General features: G+C 43.5%; 1 protein-coding gene across 2 annotated transcripts in view; it reads left to right on the top strand.

Moving 5' to 3' along the window:
* Window positions 1-21803, top strand: part of ARHGEF6 (Rac/Cdc42 guanine nucleotide exchange factor 6) — a gene marked incomplete at both ends in the record, with an annotated part of 94296 nt that overhangs the window by 72196 nt on the left and 297 nt on the right. For both annotated transcript variants that reach the window (XM_084258615.1, XM_084258614.1), the window contains 12 exons: window positions 433-571; window positions 3233-3292; window positions 5327-5473; window positions 7799-7885; window positions 8708-8786; window positions 10062-10207; window positions 11260-11385; window positions 12931-12951; window positions 14123-14216; window positions 15220-15309; window positions 17872-17971; window positions 20238-20292. In XM_084258615.1, the coding sequence (XP_084114741.1) occupies window positions 433-571; window positions 3233-3292; window positions 5327-5473; window positions 7799-7885; window positions 8708-8786; window positions 10062-10207; window positions 11260-11385; window positions 12931-12951; window positions 14123-14216; window positions 15220-15309; window positions 17872-17971; window positions 20238-20292 (1144 nt within the window). The remainder of the gene's footprint in view (window positions 1-432; window positions 572-3232; window positions 3293-5326; window positions 5474-7798; window positions 7886-8707; window positions 8787-10061; window positions 10208-11259; window positions 11386-12930; window positions 12952-14122; window positions 14217-15219; window positions 15310-17871; window positions 17972-20237; window positions 20293-21803) is intronic.

Raw genomic sequence — 21803 nt, 5'->3', positions numbered from 1 at the left:
AGTCTGCCACACCATGTGGGACCCTCACTGGCCAGCCAGGATTGAACCGGCACTGCAGAGGCTGCGGACAGCTTCACAGCACTGCACTCAACTGCCTGTGCCACCAGGGGAGGCCCTAATTAATTTTTCAATTGAGGTCACATTGGTTTAGTACGGTGTCTATGACTCAGAGGTGTCGGTTCACACCTCCTCAGATGTAAGTGGCCATAGCACACCCTCCATCAGGGTGCCATAGTCTCCACCGCAGTCCAGGGGCCCCTCCCCACTTGGCTCTTCACCCTCCCCCTCCTCATCTGGTAACCTCCATTCTACAATCAGACTTCTAGGAGCTGCTGAAATACATTTTAATTTTATTGTGTAAAATAATGTGCACTTAGTAATTTCGATATGGCATATTTAACAGTAATAAAATGATCTGCCCTCTTTGGCTAGTGATGATCTGGAACAGTTTATGGAAAGTCAAGGCGCGGCCAGCCCGGGTATCCTCATTTTAACGACAAGCCTCAGCAAACCATTCATGCGCCTGGAAAAGTATGTGACCCTCTTACAGGAGCTGGAGCGACACATGGAGGTAAGGAAGGCAGCTTTCCAGCCAGATGCCAAGCACGCACCTGTGCTGGGCCTCCGAGCTAGCTTTGCAGGGGAATTCGGGAAAAGCCTGCATCTCACAATTTCCATTATCCAATCTTCCTTCTTCCCGGGCTTCTAGTTTTCCTCTTTATGTAGCAAAATAAGAAAGGGACATTTTTATGTTCCCCATTGAAGATATTTTTAATCTCTTACTCATTTTTATATATTTTTTCTCACCTGTATTGAGGTATGAGCGAGAAATGAGAACTATATACATTAAGGATATACCATGTGATTGTTTTTGGGTGTGCAATGTGATGATGTAATATATGCACACACTGTGAAATGATGATCACCACCAAGTCAGTTAACGCAGCCATCACCTCGAGAACACTTAAAATCTACTCAAGTAGCAACTTTCAAGTAGACAATATAGTGTTATTAACTCTAGTCACCTTAGGCCCCCGGGTCTTACTCGGAACTGGAAATCCATCTATTAGTGCTAAATGCCCACGATTATTCTCCCTCCTTCCTCTTGCCCCCTAGCTTCCATCCTTCTGCAAGCCTATACTAACTTGTTGACTTGGGTTTTGTTCTGCCCTCTCATGTGTAGATGGCGGCTCAATCAAAATCAAGCTGGACATTTCTGTTCTGGCATATTAACAAACTTCACTGTGGGAGATAAACAAAGCAAAACAATATCCAAAGGGCACTTTCCCTGTGGACAGGAACATGTATCTCTAGAATGCTGTGGTCATTCAGCTTTGGGATTCTGGATCACAGTGCAAGATTCTGGTATTTCCTTGAAGATTAATAAATGACCCCCTTAATCTGTGGCTCCACATGTCCACATCAAAGCTGCCTCGCATTTTTGTTTATAAATTCACTTGTCATAGCTGAAGCACAGCAATAATCTTTTCTAAATGTTAAAAGTTGTAGCCAGACCTGATAATTGGATATTTTTTCAAGAACCCAAATCCTGTTATTAAAAACCAATCAATAGTGAGAGTTTTCTGATGTGCTCTCGCACCATCTAGCATAGGGGACTAAGGTGTGGGTAGCAGAGGAGGGCCCACGGGCGGTGGAGGGCTGCATTTACCCTACTTGCTCTTCCTGTGTCTGGGGAAAGATTTTGAGGTTTTAAAGGGTTTGATTATCTTTAAAGAAAAAGGTTGCACGCTGCCAGTCTTGTCAGTGTTTGAAAGGATTGAAAGTATGTGTGCTGAGTGAAACCACATTCTCAGATTATGTGACCTGCCAGAAAACTGGAGGCAGTGGGGGGCTAGAGGGGTGGCCTACCCGAATGAAATTCCAGGGGGGCTCAGGAAGGTGTTGACCTCTGGATGCCTTTCCAAAAGCTAAGCTACTTCACTGAACTGTTTGAGGTTTGCCCTCCCTTTCTTATGACAAAAGTCCAGAAATTAGTGGCCTCAGTTTCTGTTTCTGCTTAGTACTGAAGTATGAATATGCACTATTAAGTGCATATTTGGGGAGAAAAATCCCCAACGCCCCTACTGCCTAGGTCTTCTTTCTTCGCCTTCCTTGTATGGGAGCCTGTTTGTATGTCTGCCGCCATCAGATAATGAGCCCCATTACATTAGCTCACCGCTGGGTGACACATTTACCTACCTTTCTGGCCCAGGTAGCATGGCTGCTGGCTAACTGTAGAGTAGAGCTTGAACGTCTCCATTATCAGTTGACTTTGGTAAGGAGCAATTTAAATATCAAAGGATACCCCCTTTCTCCTCACAAGGAATGCTTGTCCTTGGGTGTGGGGCAGACCCCCTCATCTGCGCAGCTCCGTGTTTAAGCACCTCAGGCTGGGGGAGCAGCAGATTTTGTCTTCAGCTGAATTCCAAACCTCAGGTATACATGTAGCCCCACATTAGGCGCACGTCTACACCCCTTAGGCCCCAAGGTTAGGCATATATCTACCCTCAAGAATTTCTCCTGTCCCTTCATAAACTGTTATAGCGGTGTGAGTCCTCCAAGCCATTACTGTGCTCTCCACTTCTCAGGGCTGTAGGTTGCCGGGCGCGGCAAGTGTGTCGTCATGACGTTGCCGAAGGAGCACAGGCTGTGCAACTTGGAATGTCTTCCCAACTGCCATGTTGTGGCTGCCCAAAGAAAATGGAGGCATTTTAGCAAATGAGATTGGATTGATTTTTCTCTAACCACCATTCTGTGCCCACAATTTGTTACCTAGTGTCATTTACTAACAACTAATCATCCCAACATGACTCAAATAATAATTTCGATTATCTAAAGAGCAAAGGGAAATGGTAGCAAACTGTAGAGTAGAACTTGAACCTAGTGTGTGGTTCTCAAATATCTGATGTGTTATTAGATGCTGTAATTTCTTAAACCGCCAATGACTGGAAGTGCTGAGATTCCAAATGGGCAAATGCTGCTTTATTTTCCAATCTTCACGTTAGCATACAGTAAACTTCACTTTTTTCTTTTGCTATATAGTTCTATGAATTTTAATACATGAATAGATTTGGTTACTAGCACGACAATTGAGATAGACAGTTGCTTTACCCTCTACCCCAAATTCCCTTTTTCTATCTATTTGCCGCCTCACCCTCCTCCCGCCCCTAGGCCTTGCTAATCACTGATCCATTCTCATTTAATATTGTTTTAAAATGTATTCCCTTAATAGGACACGCATCCAGATCATCAGGATATTCTGAAAGCCATCGTAGCATTCAAAACCCTCATGGTAGGTGAGACTCTAAAATTATAATTCTCCATTTCGTATGCTTCGTTCCTGAAAAAAAGTGATTGTGTGTAACGTTTCTTTCCTTATGCAAAGGTCTTCAGAGTGGAAACAAGAAGCTTTAGTGACAGTATCGCAGTGATTGTTTCATTTAATTTTGTCTTCCAAAAATCATGCTTGCCTATGAAAGCTTGCCAGGCCGAGGGTATAAAGCACTCACATTTGAAGTCTCTGCCACATTAAGCGCTGCTGTGTAGGTGGGGGGTTTCCTTTTGTCTCTTTGTCTTTACCCCCATGTTGCTCATCTTATGCCTGTGCAGCTAGTCGTTCACTGATTGGCATCAATACTGGCCTCATCATCACCTACTGATGCCAAAGGTGCGTGTTTATTTTTTGCAAGTGAAAAATAAATCCTTCATCAAATCTGAAAGGAAAACAACCTGCTACAATACATTTGCTTTATATAGATTGCTATCAAAGAACCTATAGTCTTGTTTCTTGACTGTGATGGTGAATGGGTCTTCTTGAACTCATTGATGTAAAACCATTTGGTGCCATTTTAGGAGGAAACAAAATGTGATTTGGGGTGATGGATTAAGTTCCATTTCATTTGAGACATTTCTGTTGCCTTCCTGGTGATTGGGAGCCACGTTTAGTTGTTGATTCTTGCTGCAAGGTTGAGATGCAGTATTTACCATCACCCTGTTGTTGAAATCAGTTAAATCACAAGTTGAAGACCAGTTTAAGGTATTTTTTAAGTTAAAATGGCTGTTTTCATGGTCAAGAAGCAGGTAAATATTGGCAGTTTTACGTGGTTCAGTGTAATAGAACAGCCCATGGCCACCATGGTGTTTATCATAAGTTCTGTCCACTTTATTCTCCCCATGTAAATGGAATCATAATTGCCTCCTTTAAAACCCTTATTTCTTTCTGATCATTTTACATGCCGTAACACTTGTTTTGAGATTTATATATTTATTCTATGTATTTATTTATATATTTATTATGTTTATTACTTCTAAATTTGTGCAATGAATTTATTTCTTCAAGCTTCCATTTAGCTAAATGAAGGGACAGTAGAGATTTTATAGAAGATACCCCCCAAAAAACTATAACATTAATTTGGAAACAATAACATAACTAAATGTATGCTTATTTTCATACTCTGGTTTCTCTTCAGATCATGTAAATCTTTCGCCTTTTACTAAATGTATGCTTATTTTCATACTCAATTTGGAGTGAATAGCATTAAATTACTGTAAGATAACCTGTCAGCCAATCCATCAGTCAATCAGTCTGTCCATACTCATGCCGCATATGTTGTTTCTTGATTTGTATATTTAGTTTGTACTCTTGAAATTCAGTTGTATCTGCTTTTCCTAATCGTTTTAGGAACAAATATTAATTTCATATTTTTTCATTGCAATCTGCTACTAGTCCCTAAACAAAATATAGGGCAGTGAGTATGTTTCATTAAGCATTATGTGCATATGTTAATTCATTTCACTGTGACATAGGATTTAATCTTTTCCTTTTGTATAACTCCTGGAGACATTTTTGTGTTTTTTTTTTTTAAATAAGTATTCCTTAATTGGAAACTGAGCATATGTTAGAAAAACAAATTGCCTTGTAAGTAATGTGTTTTTTATGCCGAGTGCCTCAATGGAGAGGAGCTAGAACCAGGACCCCCCAAGAGATCTGAACCTCCCGTATGCCCCCTGCCTTCTTTGGTATGATTCTGCTGCTAATCTTCCCATACTCTTTGCAGAGAGGGAGAAACAAGCCTCTTCTACCATTTTGTCTTGATGTTTTGGCAAAATGAAAAGTAGCTCTTTATCAAACTCTTGGAGGCTCGTGGCTAGAGATTTAGGGTAGTGAGTCGATCTGTCCATCAAGAATGAATCTGGTGATAGGATTCATACTAAGTGATAAGGACTCAGTAGGAATCTGGGAGTCAAAGCCACACATTACTTGGTCATATTTTAGGTCTGTTTCATAAGAATCCTCATTCCATTCTGTTCTGCTTTGGTTGTATAGGGGCAGTGCCAAGATCTAAGGAAGAGAAAGCAGCTGGAGTTGCAGATACTTTCAGAGCCTATTCAGGCATGGGAAGGGGAGGATATTAAGACCTTGGGAAATGTGATTTTTATGTCACAAGTAATGGTGCAGTATGGCACATGCGAGGTAAGGTGTTGTCAGTCTCCACACCTTTTCTTCCATCTTTGCTGTTTTGCTTCCTTTATTTGCTTTTCCATCAAGGTCAAAATACTTGAACATTCCAATAAAAAAATGAGCTTTTATTCTGTACCCAGTGTTGTGGTCAGTGCTGTGGGAGCAGGGAGGAAAGAGCAAGCATTAGTCCTGTCCTTCAGAGAACTCAGTCAGATGCAAGTCAGATAGTGAGTCTCAATAGCAGAACCCCTAGAAGCTCAGAGGAGGGGGAGAGCCAGAAGACGCCCCTAAGAAGACATCAAGTCGAGGGGCCATGCAGAGACGAGGGAAGGTTTCCTGAGATACAGTTCATTCTCATGTCAGGGGAGGACAGGAATGTGGGCCTCGGGATAGCGAGCAAGCCTGTCTGTCAGGAGTGAAGGAAGCTTGCCCGGTGGCATGACAGAGTTGGACTGAGTCAGACTGAGATTATGAAGGGCCTTAAGCGTCAGGCAAGAATAGGTCAGACTGACACAGCAGACAATAGGAAACAGAGTTCCATGTGGCAGGAGTTTACGGTATTTGATCTGACATCCGTGCATGTCAGGTAAACTGCAGGGGGGTGAAGGGGTTAAGAAACAGAAAACCCAAGTGATTGGAAAGTGATCATCGGCCTGACAAAGGTAGCTGTGGAGAGAACGAAACTTAAGGGGCACATCTGAGAAAGACAAAAGTGTAGGAAGTGTGTGAACTTCTGTAGAAAAGTTAAAAGAGGACGTTTGTAGGAAGCGGTCACCCATGGGCCTGAGGCAGTGATGATGGCACTTTAGACCCATTGACTTTCAAGTGACCTTGGGTATCCCGGGGGAGATGTCTTGTAATTGGCTGTTAAACAACACAGAATGTGGGTGGGTGGTCAGTTGGAGGCAGGGATTTAGAGGTCTCTGACAGATGTGCCTTCCTAGGAAGGAAATACCTGGAGAGAAACAGAGAGGGCTGAAGATGGATTATGTTTTTTAGGAAGAGGATGGGGAGGGGAAGGAGGTTGGTTATGTCACCCTGGGGCGATCTCTCGGATGCTCTCCCTCCCCGAACAACTTCCCATCCTCCCTGACAGGTTTCTGTCAGAGATTCATTATTTTGGGTTAATCTCATTTAAAGCACTGGTACCCTGGGGAAGGTTAATGCAGCGAGCCTAACTATTAGTCTTTCACAACTTTGGAATAAACCTCTTGGGTAAAGAGAGGAGGAATCGGTGCCAGGAAAAGACAAAGAGGAAGAGAGGAGAATTGGGGGGTGGGAGGATGACCTGGTAATTCCAGGAGGAGCACTGGAAAGTGGTCAGCTTGCTGAACACAGCAGAAGGTTCAGAGGTCAAGACATGGACACCAAGAGGAAGCCACTGGATTGTGCTGGAAGGCAGTCATTGATGACTCTCAGAGAGCAATGGGGTGTAGTTAGGGAGGGATGGATAGAGAGAAGATAAAGACAAGAAATCATTTGGCAATAAAATGTTAAGAAACAGGGCGTCATGTATCAGGAGCCACAGGGGCAAGCAAGCCTAGCAGGACAGGGGCTGTGCATAGGTTAAAAGATCAAATAGCAAAGGCTAGTTCCACAGGAGAGGCTGCTGGAAGGAGAGATGAGATGTTTAAAGAAAACCGAGCACAAGAAAGAGGCAAGTGATTGCACAGCACTTGCTAGAAGAGTAGTCTCCAAAGCTTGCTCTTCTCATGAGGACAGAGACAGAAGGGGCGTAAGATAACTACAGGTAGACTGCTAGACATGTAAGCTGACTGTCCTTGCTTGCACCTCTGAACTGCCTATGTGTTTAAGGGACTCAGAGGGCTTCTGCTATGTAAAATTTCCTTTCGTCCCATTTTAAAAATCATTGACTTCTTTGCTTTATGTGGTTAGAATAATTCTCTTGTTCTCACTGAGTAAAAGTAATTTTTATGAATAAGAATTTAACATACATGTTACCATGTAATACATTTCCTATCACCCAAAAACGCCATCACTTTGCCACTTTTCAAAGTAAAGTCATTTTCATTTTCTGAACCGAGACACTAATTTTGTGTTATGGCTGCAGCCTGGGAAGGGAGGTATGGACCTGGCCTCACAGGCTTACCTACTTGGGAAACAATAAGGTTATTTGTATTTAGCTTTATGTGCTGGAAGGACAGAGATCAACTTCAGGTTGATGTCCATTTCAAAGTAAAATTCTACGATTTTATACTTTCACGTTGGGTATCTTTAAAAATATGTTGTTTATATTACAAAAACTTATTCCAGAAATTCTTAGTGAACAAAATATCCATTTTCTATCTCCACTGAATATTTTTCATTCCACTTCAGGAAAAAGAGGAGCGGTACCTTATGTTATTTTCAAGTGTCTTGATAATGTTATCTGCAAGTCCTCGGATGAGTGGCTTTATCTATCAGGTTAGTAGACTTCATATAAAACAAATAGCAGGACCCATAATGAAAAAAGATTTCCATCTAGATGCTATATCTCCGCTCTGGCATTAAAAGCTCCGGTCAGAAAAGAACAGAATGTTCTGATCCTTCATTGTAATTAAATAGCTTATCAGAGCAGATGTCCCTTATATCAAAGACCTTTGTATTACTATAATGCAATGTATTACTTTGTATTGCTAAATTACCTGATTGTCCACTGCTCTGGCTATGAGCTAGGTTTTGAATGTATAAATAGAAATCTAAGTCTGCAGCTAGGTAAATGAGCAGCAGTATTTTACAAGCCCACAGTGTATCTTTATTGCTGAGAAAATACAGAACCTGGGGCTTGCTGCTGTGGTTGTATTATTACAGTCACTTCACATGATTCGGGATTCTTAGATGCAAGTCATTAAACTCCTTAGCAAATGAAACTTCCTTCGGGCTGCTCCCAAAATACAGAGTATTATACATTCCCGTCGCCTGTTGTATCTTGGTCTGGCAATGACTAGTAAAATTTCAGTCTTTATTTTGCTCATGGATTCTCATGAAAATGTGTTAGAAAATAAACTGCTTGTAAATCCTGACCTGATGGTTTTAGGGGTTTAGCTAAACACAATCCACAGTTCCCCTCTTGCTTTCTTGCCTGATTAAAATTTGGAGTGGGGAAACAGATTATGTGTTGACAGACCGGAGAAATATATCTAGCCATAATTTAGCAGTGATTCCTGAGAGAGTCAGGAAAGCGAATGGAAATAAGCGCAGGCTTGTATAACCACAGAATTAATGGGAATCTTCCCTTTCTGATAGGGAAAAATGCCAACAGCGGGAATGGCAGTGACTAGATTAGATGAAATTGAAGGGAATGACTGCACATTTGAAATCACAGGTAGGTCATTTTCTCTTTTTCATGCAGCTACTTCAAATCCTTTTCGGAATGAAGTGGGCTTTAAATAAATAAATGCTATTATTTTCTGTTATACAGTCTGGGCGCAAGTTTTACATGGCTTAGAGAAGTATATTCCATTTCCTGGGATAATTAGGGTACAGTGGCAATAGAACAGAGAAGTCTCCTGGTCATTCAAAAGCCTCCACTTTGCCATTAGTTTCAATCTTCTCTCGCATAAGAGCTACTTGTTAGAGCTAATAACAAAATGGACTGATGTAAATGCAATTTTCTCTTCCTTCTGTCATCTATTTCCTGGTGGCAGAGGAGCCAAAGATGTGGATTTTATCCGCAATTTTATCATCAGCCTATGAATTAGCAAGATTTGGTTGTATTTCTAAAAAGTGCTGAAAAACCATGAAGCTTCTTCACAAATTGAGCCAAATGCCAGGCCTCAATAATGCTCCCTGGCCTTTTGCCAGGCCTGTGTGATTTACATATAATGGTTGCCCTTTTCTACTGACGTGGCCCAAGGCCAACACTGGGCGAATGGCCCCAGGCCTTTCCCCCTTATTTCCCAGTGGGGAGCCCAGGATATGGTGTTGGCCCAAAGATTTTAACCAGTCTTAGTTGGATCTTGTTTCAAGTTTGATATTGGATAAAGCAGTATGCTGTTCTCATTTTATTATTTTATTTTTTTAACTCTATAGGAAATTTAATAGCATTTAAGAGGTAGGTTAAAATGTTAAAAATGAACATTGTGTGTCTTTTTAATGTGGCTTTGTAAATAAACATAAATCATAAACATACAACCATATTTAATAAATGTATTTATATATAAAACTTATATCTTGACAATCTATTAAACTTAATTTTTAAAATGAAAATATGTCATCATCTATGCAGAACATGAAGATAAAAATAAACAATCCAAATGAAGCCAAATATAAGAATTTTATTTTACACTAGGCAGACTCTGCACTTAAATTTTTGGATTGTAAAATTTTTTTTTGTTAGTTTACAGTGAGATTTTATACTGCAGCTGCTAAGTTTCCGAAAGCAGTAGAAATCAAGTTTTATACATCAGAGGTGAACGTTTACTTCTTTATCGTATTATCCCAGCTTATCTGTTCCAGAAGTTTCAGTAAGGTTATCTTGTAGATAGGAAAGTCCTGAAACGAAGCCTAAGTTCTAGTTGCATGAAATATGCTTATGAACAAAACAAGTTCAAGGTCCTCCTTGCCTTTTGTTTTCAAATGCTCATAATCGGTGATGCAGGGAACTTAATAGAGAGAATTGTGGTCCATTGCAACAACAGCCAGGACTTCCAAGAATGGCTGGAGCAGCTGTGCAGACTTATCAGAGGACCTACCTCCTGCAGCTCTTTATCCAAAACATCATCGTCATCTTGCAGTGCTCATTCTGTAAGTAGTCCAGGTGCTGTGGCCAGATATCATCGAGTCTCTTTCAAATCCTGCCTGCTGAGGACTCAGGAGAAGCAGTGAGCATGCCCCGGGTCTCGGGTAGTTTATATTTGTAGACTTTGAAGTACAGTTAAACCTCACTAATTCTGATTTCTTTTGCGGGGGGGGGGGGGCTATCCAAATTAATCAATGGTTTTCTCTAGAACGCGTGTAGTTTTGTTTGACAGTATTTAGGTAGTCCAACTAACTGCTAGCAAAGTGTTTCTAACTAGCAGTGCTGCTACCATGTTTTAATGCTAAATAAGACGCATTTTAATTAGCAACTGTTATTCTCCTATTAATAATTTTCTAAGTCATAAGAAATAGTTTGCCTTCCTAAGTACTTAAACATCTTCATGTAATCTCATTTACACTCACATTCGTTCAGTAACCTTCAGGGGTAAACTTGTAGGATTGCCTTCTTCCACCTTATCACAAATTTAGCATTCATGGAATTTGAATTGCTGAGATTTTACTGTACTTGAGTGAGATCGAAGACCCCTCGTGTTGGCTGTGAACACTGACCGGCGCCGCCCGGCTTCCGGTGTGGAGTGCTGTGTTGTGGTGGGAAGAACATAGGCTTTGGCATCCAATCTGGGTTCGAATCTTGACTTTGCCAAATCACTTCGCCTTCTGAGCCTAGGTCTTAGGTTGTTCTGATGAAATCAGCTGTTTAAGCTCCTAAGAAGAGCGCCCAACACACGAGTGAACTTATTCAATATCGAGCGTCTCCCCCACCTTCCTCCCTTGGGGGGAGAAACCACGACTTGCGTGAAATTCCAGAAGAGAGAGGGAGGACAGGAGCATGGGGTCCTGAGTCAATTTTGTGCTGTTCCTTCGCTACCCCACGATCTTGACTGGAAAGCGCCAGTTCTCCCGCTGGAAAGTTCCGTAGTTCCGTTTTTCCTTCTTTGCCTTGGCTGCTCCCACGGAGATCGCGCTCTCTCGCTGCGTTTGGCACAAGGTCGGGTTCAGATGGCAGATTGCCAACATCTCATCAGACGTTTTCCCAGTCTTTTAGCTCTACTGGACAGCCCCGAGGACCCTTGGAGCCTCCTCAAATTATAAAACCGTGGAGTTTAAGTTGTCTGCGACCTGCGCCTCCACTTAGACCATCCGCAGCTCTAGGTTATAAAGAGGTAATTTTGCTACATATGGTATAAAATGCTTCTGATGAGCTAATTTTGTAGCTGATGACACATAGTTCTGTGGGAATGTGGTAGAATTTGTGATAGATGATACATGTCAGTGAATCTCGTTGCTCCACTTGGACATTTTTTATTTCTTAATTACCCACTTCCCCTGTTCCATCTACAAATATTTCCTGTGGATCCACTGAGTTTATGTGCACTGCCTGAGTTTTCCAGGTCTCTTCCTGAAGTGTGCTGGTTTTCTATACGTTGGTAAGGGTGTATCTACATCACTGGCCATGATTAAACATGGACCACTTTATTAAAGTTGAATTCCCAACCAAGCAAACCCAGTGCCGCGTATTGGAACAGTTTTATCTATTAAATGGAATCAGTACAGTTATTGTAAGACCAAGCCAGGAGTCCAAACTCTGACAGTCTGACCTATTTGCTGCAATTGTAAAGGGGAAAGAATAGAAGGAAAGGAATGCCTTTTCAAAAGAGGCTTGTAAACTTGAGAGCTCTTTCGATGTTTAGGTAAGGTGGGGATTTCAAGGTTTTTTTTTTTCCTCTCGAAGTTGCAGGCAGGAAATGTCACTGGCTTCCATCACTGTGGGGAGTGCTATCTTTCCCATTCCAACAACAGTGGATTTTTTTCCCCCCTAACCTGTTAATCATCGTTTTGGAAAAGAAGCTCAGTGATGAGTAACTATTCTTTAAATTGGTCTTATTGAATGAAGCTCTAAGTTTATGACAGTGAGGGGACCCGTCTTAGAATGATGGAGCAAATGCAGTGTATATTTCTACAGGGAACGTGTGCTTTGATGAGCGACGCAGACCTAGCTCAGTTTTGAGTCTTGATTTAAAACCCCATACTACTGTTTGCATAAATTGGTGCCTCCAAGTCTTAGTGCAATGAAACTAGAACAATATTTGGACACTGGGGGATTTTTTGATTGCTTCAACCCAACATGATAGAAACAATAATCCTTGAGCTGAATCTTTATTATGTACCTCTGTTCAGAAACAGGCCTGGATGCTATCGCACAGATTTGTTTGGGAAATTGACCGATGATAACCACAATCATCCCATTTTCTTCTTTGATTACCTAAAACCAGGAGTGCCACTTCATAATTATCTAGGTCCCCTTTTTAATGATGGATATTTTGTTATTGTCAGTTACTAAATTCAAATGAAGGTGAGCTTTGAAGGGTAAAGGCAACTTAATCCTGCACAGAACTAATCCATTAAAACTAAGGCATGATCACTTTGTTTCTGCTGGGAGAGGAGCATTATTAATATATCCTTACTATGTAGTACGTATTTCGGTGATTTCAGCATTGGTCATGCTGCACAGAACTGTATTCCTTGGGCTTTTGCATGATGGTATCGCATCTGAAACTAATGTGGGGGACATGTGATATTCTCTCTGTGTGATTTGTGATAACACTAACATTTCAAATGTTGTTTTAGAATTATTGATAAATGGATTTGGTCATTATAACCATCGACCTCTCACGCTCATCTTCTCTTTCTTTACATATTCACTTTAGAGGATGTCTTATATCTTAAAGGTAAGGGTAGAACAATATCTTTGGCTTACAGTGACATCATAATGCTGTGCTGTAACCTTTGATGATTGAAGCTTTCCTTTATGCTTGTTTTGTCCTTTGTTATAATTGGTGGCTAAAATATGAAGAGGCAATTCTGACATGTAAGTACGTTCTTCAAAAAGCAGGCTTTTGTGGAAATACATGTGAAAAATGTCATCTCAATGCCTTAAAAATGTCTATTTTTTAAATGTTATTTTCCCCGTTATTTTTGTTCCATGTGAGTGTTTGATGTCTCTGTTTTTAAGTCTAACTAGATCACAGTGGCTCAATGGAAGAAATTAAATTCTTTGTTTCATATATTTTTGAGGGACTAGTTTTTATCCATGTATCAAGGGAGGTTGGGTATAAGATGATCATGAAGGCTTTTGCTAAGATTCTAATTCATTTACGTGGATGCTGATGATGAATGCTTTTTTAAAGATCTGCTGCTTATTCCTATGGCAAAGCAAATTCAGTGATTTACACATCTTATCTACTAATTTAAAACATGACTCTATATATGTATATTTAAGCTTGGCTCTTAGGTAAATTACTGCTAACTCAAAATTGTATACATCAGGAGAAATCCTTCGTTTGACCCTTCACTCTGACTGCAGGGAAATTAGTCTCTCTGCCTTAATTTTCCCATCTGACAAATGGAAATTCATATTCTTCTTTGGTGGGACTGTTGCAAAGGAAAATTTAAGTCATTTTCAAGCTCTTTGAAAAGTGTCATGTACTCTACTAGTAGCTACAACTGTCATTTAATTCCCTCACCACTATCAGTGGGGAGTGCACATCAAGTTAGAAATAGTGCTGTTTCTCGGGACTGATGCCCACCCTTCCCTCTGCAGATGGCTCCCCTAAGGCATTTGGCCTCCCAAAGGAATCTGCCGCATCTCCAGTGGGCACAGTCCATTCTCATTCCCATCGCCACAACAATTGAGAGGATAATATCATTGCCTCTGTTTTATTTAACCTTTTAGAGTTCACTGGAGCCATTTTTATTGTGTATAAAATTAAGTTTTATGCACTCCTGATTGAGACTATTAAGAGAGAGGTGTTCTATTTCATTTCATTTGCTCTTTTTTATTTTTTTTTTCTTTTGGAGCGGGGAGAATTTTAATTCATAAAGTAACCACTATCCTTACAGGAGTCTAGTAAGAGCCCCAAAACAATGAAGAAGTTTCTTCACAAAAGAAAAACCGAAAGAAAGCCATCGGAGGAGGAGTATGTGATTCGGAAAAGTACGTGTTTTGTATTTTCTAGAAGTTGGTTATGAATGAACTAACACAAAGCAGACAATAAGAGCAATTTGTTCTTGGCCTCATCTGTGATCTAGAGAAAAATGCATGGGATGGTTTGATCACCACTGAGACTTTGAATAAGATGCCACCTGTGGGTCCACTTAGCCAGACACCAGCTGTATGACTTTGTCTTGAATATTTGAACTTACTGGGTTTTGAGCCACTAAAGGGACCTGTTTGCTCTGGGTACATTATTCCCCTGCTTAGCTTCTGATGTCTGAGATCTTTTCCTCTACTGAGATAGACTGAATGGACTGCGCTCCTTCTGGAAGTCCAAAGCTCAGGATGTGCTCAATTAGCCAAGGCATGGGCCAGCTGACATGCAGAAACAAGGCTTGATTTCAAGCCAAACTGCAGTCGGTTCTTTGGGACACACATCAAGGAGTAAGTGATGTCTCAAAAGAGGGTCCTGAGCTGTATCAGCTGACAATATAGTCTGGATAAATCTTTCCTTGGCTCTAACTTCTGCACTCCCCACACCCCACCTGGGCATCTGCGTCAGCACGTTAGCTCCGTCATCCAGTCATTTCGAGAGTGAGTTGGAGGGAGGAGGGAGAATCAGTGACTGTGCAGGCTGGTTGGAAAAATGGGTGGAGTTTATGGGGGAAAGCTTCCTAGAGAAGGTGAGCCTTGATCTTGAAGGAGAGGAAGGATGTGGTGTCAGCCACTGCTGTCACTGTGGCCTGTTAGAGGTACCTGGTAGGAGTCCCCAGTTTTCGAACTCTGGGTGGGCTTCGGGAGCAGACGCCCTCGGTGCTGAATGCACCAATGTTGACCCAGAGTCCCTAGGGGACACTGTTGTTCCTGCTGCTTTACAAGAGCTGGGCGGCATCTCTCCTGCCATCCAAAATGGCACCGGTCAGAAAAGCCAGTCCCCAATATCATGTCGAGGGTCTAGGGGCACATCTTTGTATGAAAAGTCATGATTGATTACATTTTATAGGTACTGCTGCTCTGGAAGAGGATGCTCAGATTCTCAAAGTGATAGAAGCCTATTGTACCAGCGCAAATTTTCAACCAGGCCATGGCTCAAGTAGGTTCCCCCAAAGCATTCACTCTCCTGAGCTTCCGTTCCCCCTTTCTGCTTCTTGCCTCCCTCTTCCCTCCTTCCTTCCCTCTCTCTTCTTTCTTTCTTTCTTTCTCCCCCTCTTCCTTTCCCTGCTTGCTGCCTCAGAAACAGAGAAAAGCAGCCCAATGGGTTGCAGGGCATGGAACCGTGTTGCCTGCTGCAGAGGACAGAACTGCGTCTTTCAGTCGTGGTGGTTTCAGCTACCAAGCACTTTGTTTACCCAGAGAGAAAAAGATGCGAGAGTAAGAAAGTTGGACGTGATAGAAATGAAGGGGAAAAAAAATTAAGTCATTCGCCTTTGAAGTACACAAATACCCACAGCCGCACTAGCTAGGAATTCAAGAGGCCAGAGAGTTCCTGTGTCTGTGAGCTGATGCTAATCTCTTCTTTGGCGGCCGCGGAAAGGAAGTGTCAATACTAGCTCTGATCAGCTGCATATTTAAGCAAGCGGTACCTTGCCCAACCCTAGTTGCAAAGTTGCTCTGAAAATCTGGAAAGTTGCTGCTAAGCAGGGCCTGTTGGAATGGAGACCACCTTTCAAGGAGTTGTTCAGGCAGGTTATTTCCCACACAGCTTTCGGGCTTTCAAATGAAAGTGAGATCATGTTTGCTGATACATCCTGGGTTTTTGCAAAAGTGAGGTCACACCGGGTATGTCATTTGTCTTCCATGGTTGTAGACACTCAGGATGCCTTCTGTGAGGCTGTCACACCCGCCTGAGAAATGTGTGCTCCCTGGTGCTTGCTGGGGAGGCCAGGGCCCACCTCTGCGTGTGCCAGCAGAGGGTTTGGGTGGCAGTCGGGACACCGTCCTTCAAAGTCACTTGTCTCTCAGACTCATGAGGAAAATGTTTGGTGTGAAAGCCGATACAGTCGACCATGAGGAGGAGCTGCCACCACCCCTTCTGCTTCACAGACAAAGCTGGGCTGTGGCTTTGGGCCTGCCTGGCCCTGATAGCAAATTGCAAGGAGCCAGGAAAAGAAAGTGAGAGCAGGATTTTTTGGTTTTACTCATCGAAGTAACATTGGTTGAAAACCAAAAAAGAGAGGGGCACAGGGAGACACGAAAGACATGCCACTCCTACAAAATTTGTTCCCCCACCACCTCTCCTCACATCGGAAGTCAGGAGATCTGCTCAGAGGTGCAAGTGGTTGTTTGGGCCTTCTGGACCTTTCTAGAAGAAACACCCACATTTCCACCCCTTCTGCCTAGCCCACCTTTTCTATATGGGAACTTTGCAGGGCAGTGCTCAGCATGTAGCAAGCCTTTTAGCATCTAGTGACCCATCTCCCTCTATCCACCAGCCAGTACTGTTTTCAGAGAAGTGACCACTGTTGTTTCTTGCTGTGTTCAGTCAGTCAGTCAGTCAGTCAGTCAGTCAGTCAGTCAGCCTGCTCTCTATTTAGTAAGCATCCATGGTTGCTAGGCCCTATCGAAGCCAGAAGCATATTTCACCTCAGGGAAGGAAAGATGGTCAAGTGAAGGCAGTGGGTGTAGGAACATGAAGGAACTTGACTTTAAAAAAAATGGAAACCAGTGGCTCAGGGATACTTGAAAATGAGGAACTCAAGGCCTCTTCAGGAAAGATCCAGAAGCCAGTGGTGGGAGGTTGGAGGCGAAGGAGAGCTGTTTGGTCAGGTCCTATGTCTATTGTGTCACTTCACCCATTACAGAGCCTGAACAGAGACTGTGGGCAGAGGGTGGGGAGGACACTGGTCTCTTTGCTGCTGGTATGACCCCCTCCCAAACCCAACCCCATCTGTGATCAGAATGTCCTAACTGCCCCCACCTCACCCCACAGGACTATAAAGAGCACAAGCAGGAGTGAGTGGTGATTCTCAGGCCCTCTAAGCGCGTGTGTCTCTAAGCAGTGCAGCTCTCTAAGTGACTTTTACTAAAATTACGGGGGCCTCCCTGGTGGTGCAAGGGGATAAGCACCGCACTGTGAAGCAATCTGCAGCCTCTGCAGCATGAGTTCAATCCCTGGCTGGCCAGGCAGCAACCCACATGGCACAGCAGACCTCTCCTGTCTCGCCCACTGTATTTTTAGTCAGTCTGCCTGTTCTGTTCCCCACTCTGTCTCTGGTGAATCCTCTCACCCCCTGCACCTCTGGCCTGTACCCCAGCTCTTGTATGCATAAATAAATAAATCTTTTTAAAAAATAAAATAAAATTATGTAACACGGCAGCATGGGGGCTGGAGCACCAGCCCGGAGTTGATGCGCGGGACAAGATGTCGCTGCCCAGCTCTGCTCTGCAGGAGGCAAAACAGGAAAGGATGTGGCCTTGGTTCAGGCCGGGCAATACAGCCACCCTTTACATGATTCCTCTGATAAAAAGTTCCCTCCTCCAAGATGGAATCTGTTTTTGGCCATTTGGAATTCCTTGTCAGGAAGCTCTCATCAGCAAATGTTGGGTAACAGTTCCCTGGGGGGTACCATTACCAAGACCCTCTGGTAATAATAGCAGAAAGGAGATGATACCCCAAAATCTCCCCTCGCCTCCATCTTGCAATCTGTGTTTGTAGGTGCTCGCAAAGATTCAATCCCGCAAGTCTTACTCCCTGAGGAAGAGAAACTCATCATCGAAGAAACCAGAAGCAATGGGCAGACCATCATTGAAGAAAAGTGAGTAGAGTGGGCTAATGCCTTCCCTGCTTTCTCAGGGGGGCTGCACTGAAGGTTCTCGCAGGGCAGTGGTGCTCATAGGAAGCCTGCACTGAAGACCATCCCTCCTCGTGGTCTGGGGATAGGACCCTTGGGAGGGCAGGAAGGGACACAGGAAGGTGAGGCAGAGGGGCGGAGGTCTCTCCTTGGGGTGGCTCCCCATGCAGTCAGGGGCTTCAGGGTATGTACGAGGATGGTCTAGGTGGGGAAGGAGGCACCTGGGGACACCAGAGCACCTCTTCCCTGACCAGGTATTGGGCTTTTACAACTTGACCTGAGTTAGAGACCCTCCAGCAATCCAGTCAGCTAAGTACACCTCTCACTGTTTCCCTGGAGGAGGAGACTGGGGTTCAGGGAAACCATGTCTGGCTTATCTTTGGCACAGTAGTGAGGGGAAATCTGGTGAACGGCCAATGGCTTGTCAAATAAACACAAAGTTGCCAAATAATTCATTCGTTTAAACTTGAGTCATTTCCGAAGTCAGGCCTAAATGTGCGTAGGACAGCATGTTTCAAAGTACTTGGCATTGTTGATGTGTTTTTCCCTCTGGTGAATGAAGTGGTAGAGAAAATGGCAAAGCACCTGGGCTTTACCAGGGAGGATAGCCCTGGTTCAACTCCCAGTTCTGCGACTTGTGCAAGCTCTTTCACACACCTCTCGGTGCCTCAGTTTCTTCCTCTGTGTAATAGCTAAGGTAGTAATACTTTCCAGGATATTGTGAGGCAAAATAGAATAATAAGTAGCTTGCACAAGGTAATCGCTCAGTAAATGATGATAGTTATTATTATTATAGCTGTATCAACCTTATGACAACTTTGTGAAGTTGTCAGCGAATGTGGTAATATCCCCAATTTGAATGTGAAGACAGTAAGACCAAGACCAGATGAGAAGAAAACGGACTGCTCAAAGTTAGAGGACTAGTGAGTGATAGGATCAGAACTGGAGCCCACATCTCCAAAGCCCTTGCTCAAGAACAGAACTAGAGAGGAAATGACTCTTCCACGAGCCAGCCAGGATGCTTCACCCTTTTTAGGTATTCTATAGGACCTTCCCAAAGTAATGTCCCTAACATGTAGGGCCAGACAGGTGAGAAGGGCGTTACACAGATATTGTAGGGTAGGTGGGGCCTGTGACACCTCTCATTATACATTAGGTGATGCTCATTTCTGCCCCAGAGAGAGAATGCCAAATCATGTGTTGAGCCCTCACCTCTGTTCTTTAAAAATAAATTTGTATTACGGTAACATTATTTAGATTTTGGATACACAGCTTTATCCTTGTACATGTATGCATACTACATCATGATCACCACCAAGAGTCTAGCTTCTATCTACCACCAAACGTTTGACCCCCTTTCACTCATTTATTTCACACCCTCCCCAACACACTTCCCCTTTGGTAACCACCACTTAGCATTGACCTCAGCAATGTCTTTGTGAATTCAACACCAATGGTAAGAGTAACAGAAGCAAAAATAAACCAATGGGACTACATCAAACTAAAAGGCTTTTGCACCATGAAAGAAACCATCATTAAAATGTAAAGGGAGGACCTCCTTGGCGACGCAAGGGGTTAAGACGCAGCACTATGAAGCTACCCGCAGCCACTGCAGCATGAGTTCAATGTCTGGCCAGGGAGGTGACCCACATGGCACAGCAGACCTCTCCTGACTTGTCCGCTGCTCCCCTCAGCGGTGTACTTAGATTAATCTGCCTGTTCTGTTACCCACTCTGTCTCTGGTGAATCCTCACACCCCCCCCCCACACCTCTGGCCTGTACCCCAGCTCTTGTATGCATAAAATAAATAAATCTTTTAAAAAAAATTGAAAGGTAGCCTACTGCATGGAGTTTGGGACAAGATATTTGCAAATCCATCTGTCAGTATATAAAGACCTCATACAACTCAACAGCAAAGAAACTAGCAACCCAATGAAAACGAGCAGAAGACCTAGTTTTCTGCTTCATACTCACCCAAGCTGGGAAGCAAGTGGGAAGGAGGAGGAAAGCACAGAGACGTGGCAGGGGCCCATGATGAGTACGCGCAGGGGTGCTATTGGCAGGTAAACCGGCGGAACACGACCACCAGTTACAGCAGTCTCTCTCCAGGTCGGCTAAAGAGTCCACTGCTTTTCAGGATCTGTATTTCTATAAAACTGCTTTTAGTATTATTACCTAACAATACTGGAGTGCCAGCCATTAATGTCTGAATTTTACCTTTTTGTTCCAGGAGCCTTGTTGATACTGTCTATGCCTTGAAGGATGAGGTCAAAGAACTGAAACAGGTGATGAAATATCAAAGTCATTTTCTCAGATCATAACGGGCCCACTCCCTCTTCCTTGCCACGCACTGGTAGCCGCTCTCAGGAAAGGCCCAGGAGCACGGCAGTGAGGTGGGGATTTTTATTTTCCTTGTGTCACCAAAGTAGGTTTTGTTGATTTTACATTTGGGCTTGGGTTTAAATTTCTGAGGCTCACTTAGATACCTATTTAATGGTTTGCAATAAGGTCCCAAGCTCAGTTATAGCTTTTATGTTCCCTGGAAGTTGTAAACAGAATTAAGAAAAACTAAGTCATCCAAGCGTAAGTGTAAACAGAACTCTAAATTTTGCTTTGTGGCCTTTCTCTGCAGAAGTGGCCCCATGCGCCACGATGCATAGTCTTACTTGTGTTTGAGGACTGGCTGTACCTGGTCACAGGGAAAAGGGAGGCCTGGAGGGGAGAGAGGTCAAAGGCTGAGGCCACACAGGAGGTGATTTAAAAATGCAGGATGATTGGGCCTCCCTGGTGGCGCAGCGGTTGAGCGCTGGGTTGCGAAGCTGCCCGCGGCCTCTGCGGCGCCGGTTCGATCCCCGGCTGCTCCCCGGCCACCGGAGGAGGGTCCCACATGGCGCGCAGACCTCTCCTGCCGCCCGCTGCTCCCCTCAGCAGTGTACTTAGGTCCTTCTGCCTGTTCTGCTCCCCGCTCTGGCTCTGGTGAATTCTCTCACCCTCCCGCGCTTCTGACTGTACCCAGTGCTTGTATAAATAAATAAATAAATCTTTGGAAAAAAATTAAAAAAAAATAAATAAAAAATAAAAATGCAGGATGACACGTGATGGAGTCCTGAGCCGAGGCAGGGCAACTCCGGCTGGGCAGGAGGAAAATGGATGAACGGGACCGTGTGCTGCAGAGTTAGAGTCCAAGGACAATGATGCCCTGACGCTGAGATTAAGACAGAGGCAGGGATTAAGGGTGAAGCTTCTTACTTGATATCTCTAGTCATGCTTCACTTAACGATGTTTCGGTCAACAACAGCCATCCCAATAGGTCCCGTGGAGCCTGGGAGTGTGGTGGGCCAGACCGTGTAGGTTTGTGTAATTACATTCGATGATGTTTGTACCATGAGGAAAACATCGGATGATGCGTGTCTCAGCCTGTGTCCTTGACATTACGTGACACTTGACGTGGTTTGGTATGGTGATGCCTGTCACAGATCAGGAATTACAGGAGGGGAGAAATCTGGGGTGCTGCGGAATAAACTCAGTTTGTTCTTGGACATAAAGAGCTTGTAACATGTTTGTAACATGTTTGGGTAGAAACATCAAGTTGGCATTTGGGACTGTGGACCTTGTGATCGGGAGAGCGGCTAAGGTCAGTATCAGACTTGGAAGACCCCTTAATAGATAAGTGAGTTGAAAGAGAAGAGACAGTAAACAAAAGGAGAGTTGAAATCGAAGAGAATCCAGGGCCAGGACCTTAGCAAATGCATGTATTGCAAGGAAGAAGAATGCAAAGGGTTGGTCAGAGAGAGAT

Source organism: Talpa europaea (genome assembly GCF_964194135.1).
Source record: "Talpa europaea genome assembly, chromosome: X".
NCBI lineage: Eukaryota > Metazoa > Chordata > Mammalia > Eulipotyphla > Talpidae > Talpa > Talpa europaea.
The sequence above is the reverse complement of the archived record's forward strand: the minus strand, read 5'-3'. Positions and strand labels throughout refer to the sequence as shown.